We start from the raw sequence: 17125 nt of genomic DNA on the forward strand, positions 1-17125 counted from the left end.
CTGTTGTTATCGATCGGGGTATAGTGTAGTGCTATTTATTTGGTTCTTTGAATTATATTTTAATGTATGTATCAGGCAACAGTCCCTGCTAAGCGCTTGATTTTGTCGTTGTTGGGTGGTTAAATTTGGCTTGTATATTTCTGTATTATGATTACCGGCCAATCCGATCGGTATTGAATTATCAACGGGGCGCACTTGAATTCTTATAAGGCATCGGCATTGTTGGAGTTATGGGTAGATATCGTCGAAATAAGGGTGGTATGCTATTTCAGTAAGAATAGGTTGGTGTTTTTTTGTAATAGTCGTTGTAGCGAGCAACTGGCAGTTGAGTGTTTTATGAAATTCCAAGCAACATGTTTATAGTTAGCCAAAAGACACATTGTTTAGCCCGTTATTGTGCAACAATTGTATTGTTAGAACGCATCGGCGTTGTTTGAGTAATGGCAAGAGATTTTGGGAGTAATGGTGGTATGTTATTTCAACGGTAAGAATAGGTAGGATCTGATTCATAATACTTGTTGTAATGTGTAGTTGGATGTTGTTTTTTTTTTCAAATTTTAAGCGGCATGTACTAAGCAAGCCAAAGGACATACAATTTGGTACCTTTTTTTGTGGGTTTTTTTTTCTTATTTGAAGCGGCATGTACTATCCACGTGAAAGGACACACTAATTGTGTCCTTTTTCGTGCGTTTGTTGTACCCATAGTCGGCGTCGACATTGTTTGGTTATTGGACAACGTTTTGGGGATTAAGGGTGGTGTGTTATTTCATTGGTGAATACGTTGTTTTTGAATTATAAATAGCGAGTAACTGGAAGGAAGTGAAATTAAAGGACACACCGTTTGAGGCCTTATTCATATTGAATGTAATTATGCCTTTAACAGTGATATGTGAATTTTTTTTTAAATGAGTGGTGGTATATGGTGTTATTTATTTCTATTATATCTACGTTATCGAATACATTGGGGGTTTATCTATTATAGTTCTCATTTTAGTTTCAGTTGATGTGAATTGTGTTTATTTTGTGGAGTTAGATTCCGGTGAAGGTATTGGATTGTACAACTCGTTTGTGCAAAAATCTAAATGCCTGGCAGCACACCGGGATGCGGTAGTACACATTGTCTGTTTTGAGATTCGTAAACCCCTGTTTGTGGTTATCGTATGGTTGGGTGTTGTAGTGTGGGTTAGTAAGAATGACATTGTGGTAACTATACGCAAGGTAATCTAATCTATTTCAACACGGGGCAACAAAAAAGCAAAAGAATGGAGTACTTTGCCTCGAACCTTGCTTTCTATATGCGTAGTTTTTGTCTAAATTAGAGACGTGCATTAGGTTCTCGCATTGTCTTTTGTATTTTAACTGGTTATTAGAAGGTAGACTTCATATAATCAAGAGAAGGTGGACATGAACACATTGTAAATACATACACATTTTTTAGTGCGATATTTCTGGGAGTTGAGAAAACATAATACCCAATCATTCCACAGATGAACAACATTTGCTATTAAATCACCCAAGTATGTACTCGTAAATTAATAATACCATGACAAACAAATAAGGAGCTAGTTGATTACAATAATACTTCTACGGTCCATAGCATATTTAATTGTAACTTAGGCTCTAAATGTGCATTTTTTTTAGGTGTCTGCATCACTTTCTCTATCAAGGTGTATGAAGTGCTTCCTTTTCTTTATCAGCCTTCTTGCATAAACTCTTGTGTTGCCATTGGAAGTCCCTTCCCCGTTGTCCGGATGTTCTTCTGAGTTGTTTGTGTGTGAACCTCCTGCCTTTTGCACATGTGAGTTCTGCATCTCTTTCATTTTGAGTTTTTCTTGTAGTTTAAAATGCATATTTAGCATTAACGGGGATGTAAGTTGGATGGTTAGCTTTGGAAATCAATGATGAATGAATAAAAAAGATAGGTATTAAATTGTGACTAATAACATTACTTTTTTTTCTTTGTTAATGCGGTGTTGCAATTCCAATTCTTCATCCGGCACTAACACTTTTGAAACCGTCTAATTTTCCAACCCCTCTTTAAAATTGAAGTTGGTCAATTTAAGCTTGAATACAAAATCCTTGCCGCAGAGGCTCTCAATTAGCGATGGAACATGCATATCACCTTTGGACATTCGATTTACCAACTTAGAAGCCGAAGTATCGAGCAACTTTTCCGCAACCCCATTAAAAAGAACCAAAGTTGTCTTCCCTCCGTTGTCTTTTACCTTAATGTGTATCTTGTACCTGTGTGTGCCATAAATAATTAGTGTTTGAATAAAAGTACGCATGTGGTAGATTGTTAACTGTTTTCATACCTAACCAATAGGAAGTCACATTCTTTTCCGCACTTATTGCAGGTGTAGACGCCATCTTTAGGTTCTATTTTTTTGTTGCATAAGTTGCACGATATGTAGTGCCAACCAAAGTAGGTATCTATTTGACTGATCTGAGCACGCAATGTAACAAAACATTCCTAGTAATTGAAAAGAAATTAGTTCAATATGCAGTCGAAGCCTGTTGATCTAATGTATTTTTCGTAAGGTACGGAGGTTGCTTAATGTACTAACCTCTATGTCATAACTCCAGTCCGAATCCAGCAACTCAGTAATAGTCATCCGGTTCTGGAACATTGCCTCCGCAATAGGTATGTTACTTCTATTATCACTCTCAATTGTTTGTATGTGAACGGGTTTGGTTGCAAACTTTTGAATCAATGAGCTAATGTGGTCCATTTGAAGATTCACATACGTTTTGGTTGCTGCTGTGGTGGCAAAAGTAATTTCACCTGTTACAAAATAAGCTTTACACGTCACGTTGACCTAATGACGTTAAAACTGCACTTAACTGATATGCTCTGTAATAGTATTTACCTCTGAATTCATTCACCGTTGTTGCCATAATAATGACAATGTATGGACCGGATTCAGGGGGAATAAGTACGGGTAAAATCCTTCACCATAATCCTCCCAAAGGGTTGTTTTGACTTTGGCAGACCTGTCCTCGCTAAAAAAACAACGTAACCTGTTAGTGTTATGCTTGTTTTTTGGGGTTACTTAATATAAGTGAAAATAATCAGATGAGATTTGTTAATTACAGATCAGTAAGAATGTGAAGGTCTCGTTTTTTCCACTTTGAACCAACACTCTCTAGATCACCTATTCCACATAAGCATCCGACCACATCTACAAGTTCAATAGGGAGAATATTAAGTACATACGGGGATGAATGTGCATTAGATAATTGAAGTGTAAAAGTTTACCTGATAGGTAGGTGTTGTTATTGACCCGTGAGCGAACAATGTTTGGCCGAATAAACTGGAAGCCATTTTTAGGGATATTAACAGTATCATCCTTTATATTTTGTATGTAGTTATCCGCAGAAAAGTGATTTTAAAATCAGATTGTACGGGTCTGTATTCACCCATACTTTCAGCGACCTTAAAGTTCTTGATAATGATCACAGAGCCTTCGGCTAAATTAAAACGAAACCGGTTGACTTGATTCTTCCAAATTCCGCATGTACCAAAGTTCCCTGTTACATGTCAATTGGTAAGTGCATCCGCAATAACCTGACCAACAACAATGTGGTTAAAAGTTGAAATGAAAGGGGTATTACCTTTTCGTCAATAATTATCATGTCTAGACTTATCATTTCATTGCTTCTCTTGTAGTTTTTAAATTCCCACATACGGCAAACTCGTACCTTAACCAACCAGTCATCCCTGGTAGTATCCAAATCTAAAAGAAGTGAATAGGACATATGGTTGTAACAATTAAAGGTTAGAGGAAGAAGAATTGTGTGCTTTTAAAGGAAGGCAGAAAGGGGTTATCGTTAATGGGTGTCTAGGAGTCTGCAAGGCATTATATAGATATTGAGGGAATTTGAAAGAGGGTTGCAACCGTTAGGAAGAGACACATTGTTTTGGAAGTACATTTACGAAGAGGCGCAATTTGGAACAACCGTTGGGTCCATAAGTTGTGTTTAGCAAGAGATGTTAGGAAGTGACACATTCTTTGAGAAGAGCTGTTTTTTTATCACAATACGTGGAGCCGTGTTTGTAGTATTAAATAGGCTAGTTGCAGGTTTAATTAGTGGGTTGGAATTTCATTCCATATTGGGCTTTAATAGCCCTGAGTTTGATCAAATAATTAAGCAAATCAAACTAAGCCCGCCTAGTCGTAGATATGCTATGTTGTTGACTTAAAAAGAGACTTGTGAGGTATACATAGAAGACTGAAGGCATGGGCCTTTGCATTGATTGGACTTAGGAGGTAAAAACATGTTAATTTGTTAACGTTTTATTCTCTCGCTCCCTCTTAAAATACATCCAATTACAGGTAGAGGGAGGGTAAACTCAGTGATACCAAAAGTGTCCAAGAAATTGTCTTGCCTCTTAACTGAATAGCCGTCGTCAACAGTTAGGGAAAAAAATCACTACTATGATTTACTATGATGGATTAATTCTCTATAGTTTATTGGTTTAACCTCAAACCAGATAAAAATGAAGTTTTAAATCTGGGATTTAGTGTGAAAACTTTGTTTTTTAATACTCTATTTTGTTTGAAATCTTTAAATTAATGAACTTTGATTATATACACATTTTATAAATGCGGAAGATCTTATTTAAAGTTGGAGTCGCCCAGGTAACCTTTTGTAAGCATGCAATTTGTAATTGCAATTGTAAAGAGTTTTAAGATGCGGTAACAAATGGTATTTTTGGGAGACAAAAGTGGACTTTCACAGGCCAACGTAAAGTTAAGGTTGACTGATAGTGTCATCAGTTTTGCTGGATTCCGAGATTGGAAGATATCTGTATCGACGTTTCATAAACATATTTTAAAGCCATTTAGGGTTGAATTTGAAAATAATAAATATTCGATTAAATAATTATCGAACCGTAGTCTGATAAAATAATGAGGGATACAAGTTTGTTACCTAATAAAGATATGGGTATTATAACAGTCATAACAATTATGCAAGTTTTATGAGGGCAATCAAATGAAACACGATAGTGGTTGTTCTTCGGTATAAGGTTTGAGTGTATATAGCGTGTCAAATGACCATTTAGTCTGCTTGTACTGGTAAAATGATGTTAATGAAGGTATCTGATAAGTTTTCAGATAAAGAAGCATCCTCATCCTTGTTCAGGTTACCTTTTTCCCTCAAAGATGTAATCTCTTCAGTTTCTATTGACGTGAAGAAATCAGGAGGTGCAGTATTCTTGATCTCTGTTCGTTCATCACCAGGGTTGAGATCGGTAAGGCTTTCGCTAGATATCTCACCATTCTTTCCAATCACACCCTGAGATGAAGTCTTTGTTTTTTTTCTGTCAGTTAACTGCTTGTTAGTTTGTGCTTGGGTGTTGTTACTTGCCTTTCTTTCATTATATATGTCAAATCAAGAGCCTACACTGCCACCATTTTGTTTCTCCAAATGGAGACATTTAATTCACATCATAACAAAGTTGATGCGGAACAAATAATTCTGTGAAAGATGTGAGAAGAAGTGATGCATAAACAAAATGAACAGAGGAGCATACTTCCACAACACTGTTAATGCTAAGCAATCTCAGGGGTACGAGCGAGGTATTGGAAGGTAAAGGGTAGCAATGTGATGGCATAAATGTCAAAGAACTTATTTAAAGACAAATTCCCCTATGTAGCCTAGTTTGCTCTTAGAAATTTGTAGATGCAGTTGTAGAAAGTTTTTTAATCCGACAAAGTTTGGAATGTTACGCGCACTAATGGGCACTTTGAAAGGATCGTGGCAACGAAAAGTAGAATGGTATCAAAGGATGATTTGTCAACGTATTCTATAGATGGTTAACGTTGACATTTACATCAAATAATACTTCATTTAATAAATTTTGGGCTACGGATTCTGATAAAATGATGTTGGAGGAAGTACACAAGTTTGTGACATAAATTAAATTAGCATGTAATCAACTTTGTGACAGCGTGTTCTGGTAAAATGATGTTAATGAAGGAACAAAAGATTTACTTAAGGATATATATCATTAAAAGCCAAGTTGTAACATAATACAAAGATAATAGGAAGTGAGTTGTTTAAAATAAATTGACATTGCCACCACACTTCCAATGTTAACCAAGTTAGGGCAAGTTTGGGAAGTAATAGGGCAGCAAAGGTATAAGGTAAAAAGGAGATAAGAATGTATTAAAACATAAGGCATTGGTTCCGCAACCATTGTTAATTAACTCCTGATGGTTCTTCAAGGTTTGTGGAATGAATAAAGGCCCTTATGTGGGCGTGTTGTCTCCGTAGGTAGCTGATTCTCAATTTTGCTAGGTGCGCGTATTCCCATTCCACGGGATTTGGAGGTAGTTCTGTTTAAGAAGTAAGAAGGAGACAATGTTAACGGTGAACAACAATAAAGAAGTCGAAATAAAGAAGAAGAAGAAGTTATAATGTGGGAGTTACCTGACAGTTCTGTAAGAGGGGTTAGATTTGAAGGAGTGGATGCAGTTCTTTCAGCATTCGTTATATGCCTGCATATGTACAGATTTGAGAAACAGCTTTACGATTTAAGGGGTGAATTAAATCCAGGGAAGGGTGTGAGGGTGAGAAATCCAATGAATGATGCAAGGGTTAAACTTATGTATGTATACCTGGAGTGGCCGAGGTTTTTTGTATGTGCTGTTGGGTCCATACCAGACAGTTGATTTGCATCAATAGCGGGAGTCCTGGTGATCGACAAACTAGATGAAATAGGGGATGAAAATATGAGACACACGAGTAGGCACCATCATACAGAGTAACGATAGCACAGGCGTAACGGGTGAGTGGAAAATGTATGAATGTATACCTGTATTGGGTGGGAGTTTGTTTTAAATCCTTTGTGTCCATAGAAGCAGCGTGTACATTTGCGTCTAGGTAAGCAGTCCTAGGAGGAGAGAAAGTAGAATAGTATAGGAGTTTGCTTATTAAAAAATCAAGGGAAAAAAATAATGAAACGTAATTTGTTACAAAACTAATTAAAATAAAATATGGGATGAAAATATAAAACGCACGAGGAGGCACGAGTGTACAATGTAACGCTAACGCACATGTAACGGGTGAGTCAAAAATGGATGAGTGTGTACCTGGTTTGGGTGGGGGTTTATTGTAAATCCTTTGGGTCCTTAGAAGCAGCCAATACATTTGCGTCTATATAAACAGGCATGGTAGGAGACAAAATTAGAAATGTACGGGAGTTTGTACTATAAAAACTTCCAGGTCATCTAGTTTTGCAACAAAAAAATGAACATTATATACAAAAATCAAAGATTAAACAACATGACTTTATAATAACCAATGTGTATAAACTCTATATGAAGTTCAAATTCTGCCCAATAGAGGGCATGTTATCTTCAAGAGGACAAATAAATATAGACAAGTACATAGTCTTTTGCCTAACATACCAGGTCATCTAGTTCTGCAACAACAAAATGAACATTATATACAAAAATCAAAGCTTAAACAACATGAATTTATAAGAAGTAATGTGTATAAACTCTATATGCAGTTCAAATTCTGCCCAATAAAGGGCATGCCATCTTCAAGAGGCAACTAAATATAGACAGTTACTACACTATTGAAGACATAGTCTTTTGCCTAACATACCAGGTCATTTAAGTTTTGCAACAAAGAAATGAACATTATATACAAAAATCAAAGCTTAAACAACATGGCTTTATAAGAACCAATGTGTATAAACTCTATATTCACTGCAACCATGTAAGAACCATTTGCTTTGCAGTAATAGCAAGAAACATAACTATCAATCCCGAAAAGAGGGTAAGAAAGAGATGCCCAAATATAGCGCTAAACAGAGAGTGTTTGGACATAACATTTTATCTACGTTTTTCAGTTTGACCATCGAAAATTCCAAATACAACTACAAATAACCAAAACCCTGTTTTCACTATTTATACATTAAAAAAACCTAATTTTAGTTGCAAAAACTATAACCATACAGAATTCCCACAACAACCCAATGTAATCCCAGAAGTGGATTCGGGGAGGGTAAGTTTACGCAGACCTTACTCCTACTAAACAAAATGACTCCCTGGCATTATATGTCATCATTTTTTGCTAACACTGAAGTAGAAAGGTGCATCTTTTTTTTACATTCTTGTTTGTAAAGGGGAAAATATCACTGCCAGAGTTTCTGGGTGACGGGTATGATCTTACTTAATTATCTAGGGTTTGTTCCAAGATTAGGTCGCTACAATTTCCTTTAATCCAAAATAAGAAAAACCCTAGAAAAATTCAATATGAAGGGAAAAAATCGTGAGAGTGAAAAATGTATCAATGTTTACCTGGTTTGAGAGGGGGTTTGATTGAAATCCTTCTGGTATGTAGAATCCGTCAGTGAGAGTGCGTGAATATTAGCAGCGGGGGGGGGGGGGGGGGGGGGGGGGGGGGGATGAGTGTAGCAGTTGGAAGCAATGGAGGAAATTGGAGGTTGTGTGTATGCCGAGTTGCAGCAATGTAAGGAGGGAGTTTTGGTTTAGGAGTAATATATAAAAACGTGGTGACGGTATGGAAGAGGCGTGTTGGCAATGCAAGGGGGATGTTGTTTAGTTATGGGTATGACTGTTTGGAGGCAAAGGGTTGTTTTTGTATTTTAAAAATTGTAGGAGAATTACGGTGGGTATTTTTGGTATTAAAAAAATTGAAGGAGAATTAAGGCTTGTGATGGCGCCACGTCACCGGCTGAGGGTTCCCCTTTATATATATATATATATGATTCTTGTTGGTTGATATTTCTTCTCCTCCTTTCTCTGTAGTGTTTTGACACACCATCCAGTTAGTGACACACATATCAAACCGGTTTTAAAAAAAAGAGCTAAATTACGCCAAACAAGCATAAATATATTTTACATAATTTAAAAAGAAATTCACACACTATAACCAAACATATGCATACTTATTAATCAAACATATCAAGATTTTACATTTTATAGTAAATCTAGGGAAAGATCAATATGCACAACCTATTCTCCTTAACGCTTCTTTTTTCTTGTGTAACGATCCTCAAAGTCGTTTTTGTTTTTTTGTGTATTATCCTTGTTTTATCATGAAGGGATATGGTGGCACGATTGCAACGAGATCAAATGATTATTGGGTGAGGTTTTCAGTTTTAAAGGTTTGAAAGTTGGAATATTTGATCAAAGTCAACATTTTAGGTTAACGAGCTTTAATTATGATAGTTATGCTACGTCTGGAAGGTGATTCTTACTTGATTGGCTAGTTGATAATAACGAATTTTAAATCATTGCTTAGTTTGTTATATAAAAAAGAATGAAATATTTGAAAGTGTACCTAATGATGCGATTATTGATCATTTTCAAGATGACAAGTCGTTGAGTACGATATATTGTAATGCAACATTTATTCTAATATTTTGTGTTTAAATGGATGAAATATTTGAATGTGTACCTAATGATGCGATTATTGATCATTTTCAAGATGACAAGTCGTTGAGTACGATATATTGTAATGCAACATTTATTCTAATAGTTTGTGTTTAAATGGTTTGTTACTTTTTTAAATATGTACAAAGATTGAGTACTTTTTTTTATTATTATTATTACATATAAATTAATTTTATTGGAAACCCACAAGTTTAAAATCCTAAATCCACCTATGATTCGAAATAGTGCTTTCTATCAACCATTTTTTCATATCTAGGATTCAAAACTGAGACATTTGATTAAGAAATGAGCAACTCATCCAATGCACCACTTCCTTTGATGGTTGATGATCTCGAAGATGAATGGTGTGGTGGTTGATCGGAAGAAGATGAACCGTGTGGACTGTCTCTATTATTGACAACTGACAAATAATAATATCATCTAAATTATGTCATTTTGCACGACTTCTTGGTCTAGTATTACAATCAATAAACTGATAATTGTAATAATTTTTACCCTTTTTTTCCTTGTATGCACGGGTAGCAGACTTTTTTTTTTCTTTTTTTCTTTGGCAATGATTTAAATCAAGACTTCTTGTAAGTTATCAATGTCCATAATTATAACAGTAACAACAAAAAGCTGAAGAGGAGCCTATAAAGATGAAAAAGTGTGATTACTTTTTTTTCCCATTCATGAATACATTACACTAGTGGAATGGTTATTTTACAGCCTTTTCTTTTCTTCTTTCTGTACTTCATTCCATATGATACTAGTGAATATTGTTTCTTCCAAAAAATCAAGAATTTTGCGCATGCACGCGCAATATATATGTTGTTGAAAATCTTTCGGAAAATACTTTTTGATATTTCATCGGATATAAGTGTATACTTGTTCAAAATTCAACAAGCTCTTTCCGTATAAAACTAGGAGTACAGAAACTAACAAAAAATATTTTTATAAAAAAACCAACATACTAAAATACGGAAAAGAATAATTAATCTTCCTCTTCTTCTCCAAGAGATAAGACTTGGCTATATAGAGGTATAACAAAAATCATCTCATAATGTTTGAAGATCCCAACATTTTTCAAATTCAAGTCATAAAAGGCTAATGAAGAGCAAAAGATTAATGGGATGAGGTGACTTAAATGCCAATGAATACAAAGGGTTCGTTTCATATGTGACTTTTCAAATGGTCTGTTAGGAGTAATAAAGGTGATATTAAGCATGGTATTAAATCATAAAGATATGCTACATAATTAGTTTTTGAGATATAAGAATTATTTCTCCAACACTCAGGGCCGGCTCTATGCATACTTTAATAAGGCATTGGCCTTAGGCCCCCAATTTTAGGGGGCCTCAATTTTTTACCAAGAATAAATTATGTGTTAATTTTTTATAATTTTTTTTTGATTATTTATGATAAAAAGTATAAATTTAAAATTATTATTTTATTCTCTTCAACCTCATTCAAATAGAAGAAATCAAGAAAATATTGTTTTATTTCTTACACTCTCTCCACTAATACTCACATTACTTTATTCTTTTTAACTCCTTTTACACTCTTTTTTTTTTATAATTTTTGATAAGTTAGAGAAATATTCTGTCAAAAAAATCAATTAATAGTTGAAAAGTATTTAACAAAGTGAATTGTAAATTCTTTTTCCATTTTTTCTTAGACTTTCAAGCATTACAACAACCATAGTAAAATGTGGGGTAACCAAATTATCAACTTCATCAAAGCTATGGTTCTAACTCTTATACTTATTTGAAATTTGTCAACTTATTACTTGTAGAACTATGTTAACAATTCATATAATGATTGCCCGAGTAAAATTATATTTTCAACGTTGAATTGATAAATCTTATTTAAAACTAATAATTGAAAAAGAAATCGAATAAATCATTTATATATAAAAAAAATATTAAGTAATACTTTGCATTTAAAAATGTAAGAAAAATAAATTTTAAATAAATGCATGTGAAGTTTATTTAGATTTTAGGCCTCTAATTAAGATTTCGCTTTAGGCCTCCGATTACGTTGAGCCGCCCCTGCCAACACTTCTCCACATATTTCAAAAATGTTATAAAAGAATAGAATAAAATAAAAGGTTTTACTTGGTTTTCACATATATGAGTATAATGTATCGAATCTATATAAATTAAATATTTAAACTTACAGTGCAACTAGTTAAAAGTAGGACTTCTATGTATCAAGAATTATTTTATAATCTCGTGGTTTAATTCTATTACACATCTTGCACAATCTTCATTGTTATCGCGGTTTTATACTAAGAGGTCATGTGTGTGCCTTGATATTCTTGAGTTCTCTAAAAAAAAATCATAATTTCATAGAAGCATCATCACTCTACACTCAAACATCATGTGTGTTCTGCAGAGCAAAAGACCACCTACAAAGAATATGAAATGAATTATAGAGTTTAACTCAACCGCACTTTGTTTTGTAGTATTGCACTATATTCAGTCATCGTAGAAGAAACATAATTCGATAGTGCTTATTTGGATCAACTAATGATTTATTGTTATCCATATGAACTTAATTCATAGGATCTCAAATCATATCTCTTGGGTTACTTGTTCTTCTCAAATTAATTATAGTCTCACTCCCCTCGATATTTCTTTTAGTTTGTGCATTGATCAGTTTCACTACACATAATTTACATAAATAAATTATCTCATAACAATTGTTTTATCACATTATATCTCAACTAAGTGTGTCCATTTTTTAATTGAAAATTTTATTTTTCAACACAATTTTTGTTGCTTGGCAACCACAATATATAAACACAAAAATATGTTGATTTTATTTTAATTGGAATACTCACTCGATTTCTTAACTAGCCTATTCCAAATAACAAAAAAAAAGTAGGCTAGTTTTCATGTTATGATAACCCCACTAAGGATAAACACAAAATCAACGATGGATTTCGAAATTCACTTTACATTATTGTACACTTTTAGTACAGTAAGAAATTCATTTAGTTTTGTACCATAATTGTGTTACCTCCCATACATCATCAATAACTTCTTTCAAAGATAATGCATCAAGAAATAACATAAATTTCAATAAGATAAGTGTAAAATTTGTCACTATTTTTTCAACTATAACATTCCATTCAGTAACATCACAATTGATTAGCATACATTTAACAATTAGTTTGGACAGACCAACTTACCGGCTATTAGAATATATACATATAAACCAAAACATAGGCTCTAGACATCTGAAAAAACCAGATAGAGGTGGATCTTACCAATTGTTCAACTAGAGGGAATTGATCTACTATGAATGTCAGTTACCTTGAGTATTTGAGCCCTCATTTACAGAAATATAGCACCAAAAAAATAATAATAGGAAAATACATATAAAATATGTACTTGTATGTAAAACAAATTAAATACTCTAACAAATAGACATGTTAGAATGCTCAAATGAATTAGATATTCAAAATGAGCAAGCTTGAGCATATACATACTAAAAATGTAATCTGAAATAAAAATAAAAATTGTGACCAACCTTAGGAGTCCTCATTTAATGTCCTATGCATTATTCATTTATATATATATATATATATATATATATATATATATATATATATATATATAAATACCTAAAATTTGCTTAGGTAGTCAGGGCCTAGAACCGTGACTAAAAAAATACTCGAACCATGGCAAAAAACTCTTAGTGTCTCAAAAACATACGCTCTTCTTCATACAAACACAAACCGTAGAGTAAAAACCATCATCAGAACCATTGGGGCCCACTCCAGCTCCAAATTCAAGACCATAGTCAAATAAGGCCTGAAATTACCAACGAGCATGTCCGGATAAAACCACAAGGGGGGTTACGGATAAACGGTCATTAGAGCTGAGTTGTCGCGTAGCTAAAGTTCATTCTATCAGACCTAAGTCTGCTATATTAGTCTACATGGAGCTAAGTCATCTGAAGCAACGTCACAGAAATCTCTAAAGCCTGTCGATTTCAAAACGTAAGTCTAAGGCAGTCACTAGCGTACACCTAGGCTAAGGTGAAAAACAAGCTAACAACAATTATATAATCAACCCAACGATAACACAAGACAAGATACAATCAGGAAATTTAAAGTAGGCATGCTTACAAACTCTGAAACTACCCGAAATATGGCTAAGGAATGAATTATGATAGCTAAACATAATAAAACCTAGAAACACATCCCAAAACTAGCTAATCAACATGAATTCACAATCACAAGCTCAATCTGAAGTCTGGTAAAGCCATAGCCTACTTCAAAGCAAATCACATGCGCTCTAAAATCATAATTCCATAGATTTTCCTTTTTGAACGACCTCTGATTGTCGTCACGTTATCAAAAATATGATCACAACGTCAATATGTTTGCTTAGATAGTAAAATTTCAACTACTTGAGATGGGCCCAAAATCAAGTAAAAAATAGAATTGTGAGACCCGCACCAGGAATTCTGAAATTGAATCTGTCAATGTATCCTAGTTAGCTCAATGAACATGGGCACAATTCGAGCTCGAGAACTGTCTCAAACAGAACATGCAAGAAAATACACCATGATCACCATTTAAGAGAAATTAGAGTTCTTGGGTACAAGAAATTACCTCCAAAACGGGCCCACCATGCTATCCCGATGACCCTAACTCGGAGCCCCACCAATTTCCAACAAGAAGCAACTGGAATCAACTCTATCGGAGCTCTATAGCTCAATAAATCGTGTTTTGAATGATGAATAAGCTAAAATTTGAGATTTATAACTCAGTGATTCATCGCTAAATATCATTTTCCATCGTTGAAAGCCTATTTTTCTGTCGCTAAAAGTTTGCACCTGCAAAATTGGATTTTGCTATTTTTTAAAGTCCCCGAATGAACCCTCAGAATTTGTTTTAGACTCGATAAAAATAAATCAGATATGCTATCTCACTAAATTCGATATTCCGGACTCAATTGAATTGTCAGATTTTCGAAAAAATATTATTGTGACAGAAATAACCCCTCGGGACCCCTTTAGGCTTAAAAACTCAATTTTCCGCCTATATATCCAAATCGCAACCTAAGGTTTCGAGACTCTATACAACCACTCTATTAGATCAAATCTAACATTCCAAAACTAAAGGCACTGACAGAAATGTCATCCGAGTCCATTTACCTAGAATGTTGATCGAAGTCAACCCTTTCCCCAAACTTTCACAAACATCTCGCCTCAACACTCAAACTCATGTTGAAGGCCTCTGAATCCGAACTAACAATGCTACTAACCAGGGGTGACTCTTGCTTATAAAAATTAAGGCATATTCCTTAGCCCCCCCCCCCCCCCCTCCCCTCCCCCCTCCCCAATTTTAGGAGGCCTCAAATTTTTACCAGGAATAATGTATGTGTAAAAGGACTAAAAATGCCACAGAACTATAGGAAAATGTCTAAAAATACCCTCCATCTATCTTTTAGTCTAAAAATACATTTTTACTCATTTTTTTTGGTTTAAACATATCTTTCCATTCACCTTTTGACTCATTTATACCCTTGAAACTAACAACCCTCTCTTTATTTATTTATTTTAGATACTTTTTACGTGCCATTCTTTTATTGGATCAAATAAAAATCTCACCTCAATTAGATTATTTCCCATAATTTATTCAAGCCAAAAAAAATATACCTCTTCAAGACCCCAATCCTTTATTTTAAAAAATCTAGTAGTTTTTTTATATTTGTTGTAGCTTTTTTTATTTATATATTTTTGGATCCGGATCCTCTCCGTTCCTTTTCTCTCTAATTTCTCCAAATTCTTACTTAAATTGAAGACACGTGGCATAAGAAAAATTAACGACTAATATTTAACTAATTAAATCAAAATTCTAAACATATATAGATAATTAATATTTCATAGACAAATTAATAATTTCATCTATATATATATATATATATATATATAATATTATCCATAAATATATTGTATACATTTTTCTCTCTCTTCTTCTTTGGTTTGAATGAATGAGCTAATTTTTAATTACAATCTTTTGAGAAATTTTTTCTTTGAAATTAGTTATCACAGAATATTATTAGCAAAAAATTTAAGTTACCAGATATTTAAACAAAAAATGGAAAATAAGATACTGCTTAGAATTTATGAATAATATAATATGTTGCTATAATTATAGCATTACTAATATTTTTTTATAATATATTAATTATCTAAAACAAACTTTTAAGAAAAAAGCTACATCAAATAAAAAAATTATTAGATTTTTTATTTTTAAAAAATCGGAGTCTTAAAAGGTATATTATTTTGATTTGGATAAATTATGAAATTCTTTTAGTAGAAATGGGTTCTTATTTCATCCAATAAGAAAAATGAGACATAATAAATATTAAAAAATAATAATAATAAAGAAAGGGTTGTTAGTTGAAAGGGTATAAGTGAGTCAAAAAAGGTGAATGGAAGGGTGTTTTTAGACTCAAAAGGTGAATGGAAGGGTATTTTTAGACCCAAAAGATGAATAGAAGGGTATACATTTCTTTGCTATCATTCGCATATTTATATTTTTAAACTCCTTTTGCACTCTTTTTCTTTAAATCTTTGATAATTTAGAGTAATACTCTGTCAAAAATATAAAGCATTAGTCGAAATTATGTTGAACAAAGTGAATCACAAATTATTATTTTTTATGTTTTCTTAAATTTTCAGTTATTACAACTAACATATTAAAGTAAGGTATATCAAGTTATCAACTTATCAACTTCTTGAATTAGATTATATTGTTCTAACTCTTATCTTTGTTTAAAGTTTGTCAACTTATTACTTGTAGAATTATGTTAACAATTCATATATAGATTGCTTTAGTAAAAGGATGTTTTTCAACGTTACGTTGAATTGATAAAATCTTACCTAAAACTAATAATTAAAGAAAGGGTATTCCAAAAAATCATGTACAAAAAAAATTACACAATAATTTACATCTAAAAAGTTAGAAAAATAAACTTTAAATAAATACGTATGAAATTTGTTAGGCCTCAATTGAAATTTCGCTTTAGGTTTCCAATTATGTTGAGTCGCCCCTGCTACTAACTCAAAGTTGACGTTTCAGAGCTAATAAAACTACCAAAATTACATTTATAGTCGTTTACCTGAAGTTTAGATTGAAGACGACCGTTCAAACTTCAAAAGCTCCAAAATACGAAAATGTGCACAAAAACTAAACGAACGATCATGTGACCGAATTGTCAGTTTCAACAAGTCATAAATGACCTGGGATCGCTATAGGAAAGTTCTAAACGCCGAAAGAGAGCAATAAAAACAAAATGACCTGAAGGATCATTACAAGTAAGAAGACATTCTTTTTAAAATAAAATAAAGAGGAAAGCGCACCACGTAACCAAGGAAGTATTATAAAGAGTAAATATTCCTATATAACATAATATTAAAGGCATTATCTTCCATGAAATGGCCCATGAATCATCGTCCATAAAAGGATCATTTTTGCCTCCATTTTCTACTAAAATTAAAGTATTGTATTGATGATATCATAATTTTTGCCTCATATGGAGAAATTTATGGACTAATTGCAACAAACATTATTAGTATTTAGTAGAAAGTGCCTCAAGTTGATAGGGGCCATTCGTGCACCGAATATATTCACTATAATGCTATTCCAAAATCTTTGTTCCAATTCCCACTCAAAATTCAACTTT

At 33.2% G+C, this 17125-nt stretch overlaps 1 protein-coding gene across 1 annotated transcript; it reads right to left on the bottom strand.

Moving 5' to 3' along the window:
- Positions 1-2018: 2018 nt before the first annotated feature.
- LOC125837863 (replication factor A protein 1-like) lies at positions 2019-2898 on the bottom strand. Its single transcript, XM_049516931.1, has 4 exons — positions 2871-2898; positions 2568-2785; positions 2316-2473; positions 2019-2244 (listed from the first exon to the last, which is right to left on the bottom strand). The coding sequence occupies exons 1-4, from the start codon at positions 2896-2898 to the stop codon at positions 2019-2021; spliced, it is 630 nt and encodes a 209-aa protein (XP_049372888.1).
- Between the last annotated feature and the right edge of the window lie 14227 nt (positions 2899-17125).

Source organism: Solanum verrucosum, unplaced genomic scaffold, assembly GCF_900185275.1.
Source record: "Solanum verrucosum unplaced genomic scaffold, falcon-dt-bn FXZP01000262.1, whole genome shotgun sequence".
Lineage (NCBI taxonomy): Eukaryota > Viridiplantae > Streptophyta > Magnoliopsida > Solanales > Solanaceae > Solanum > Solanum verrucosum.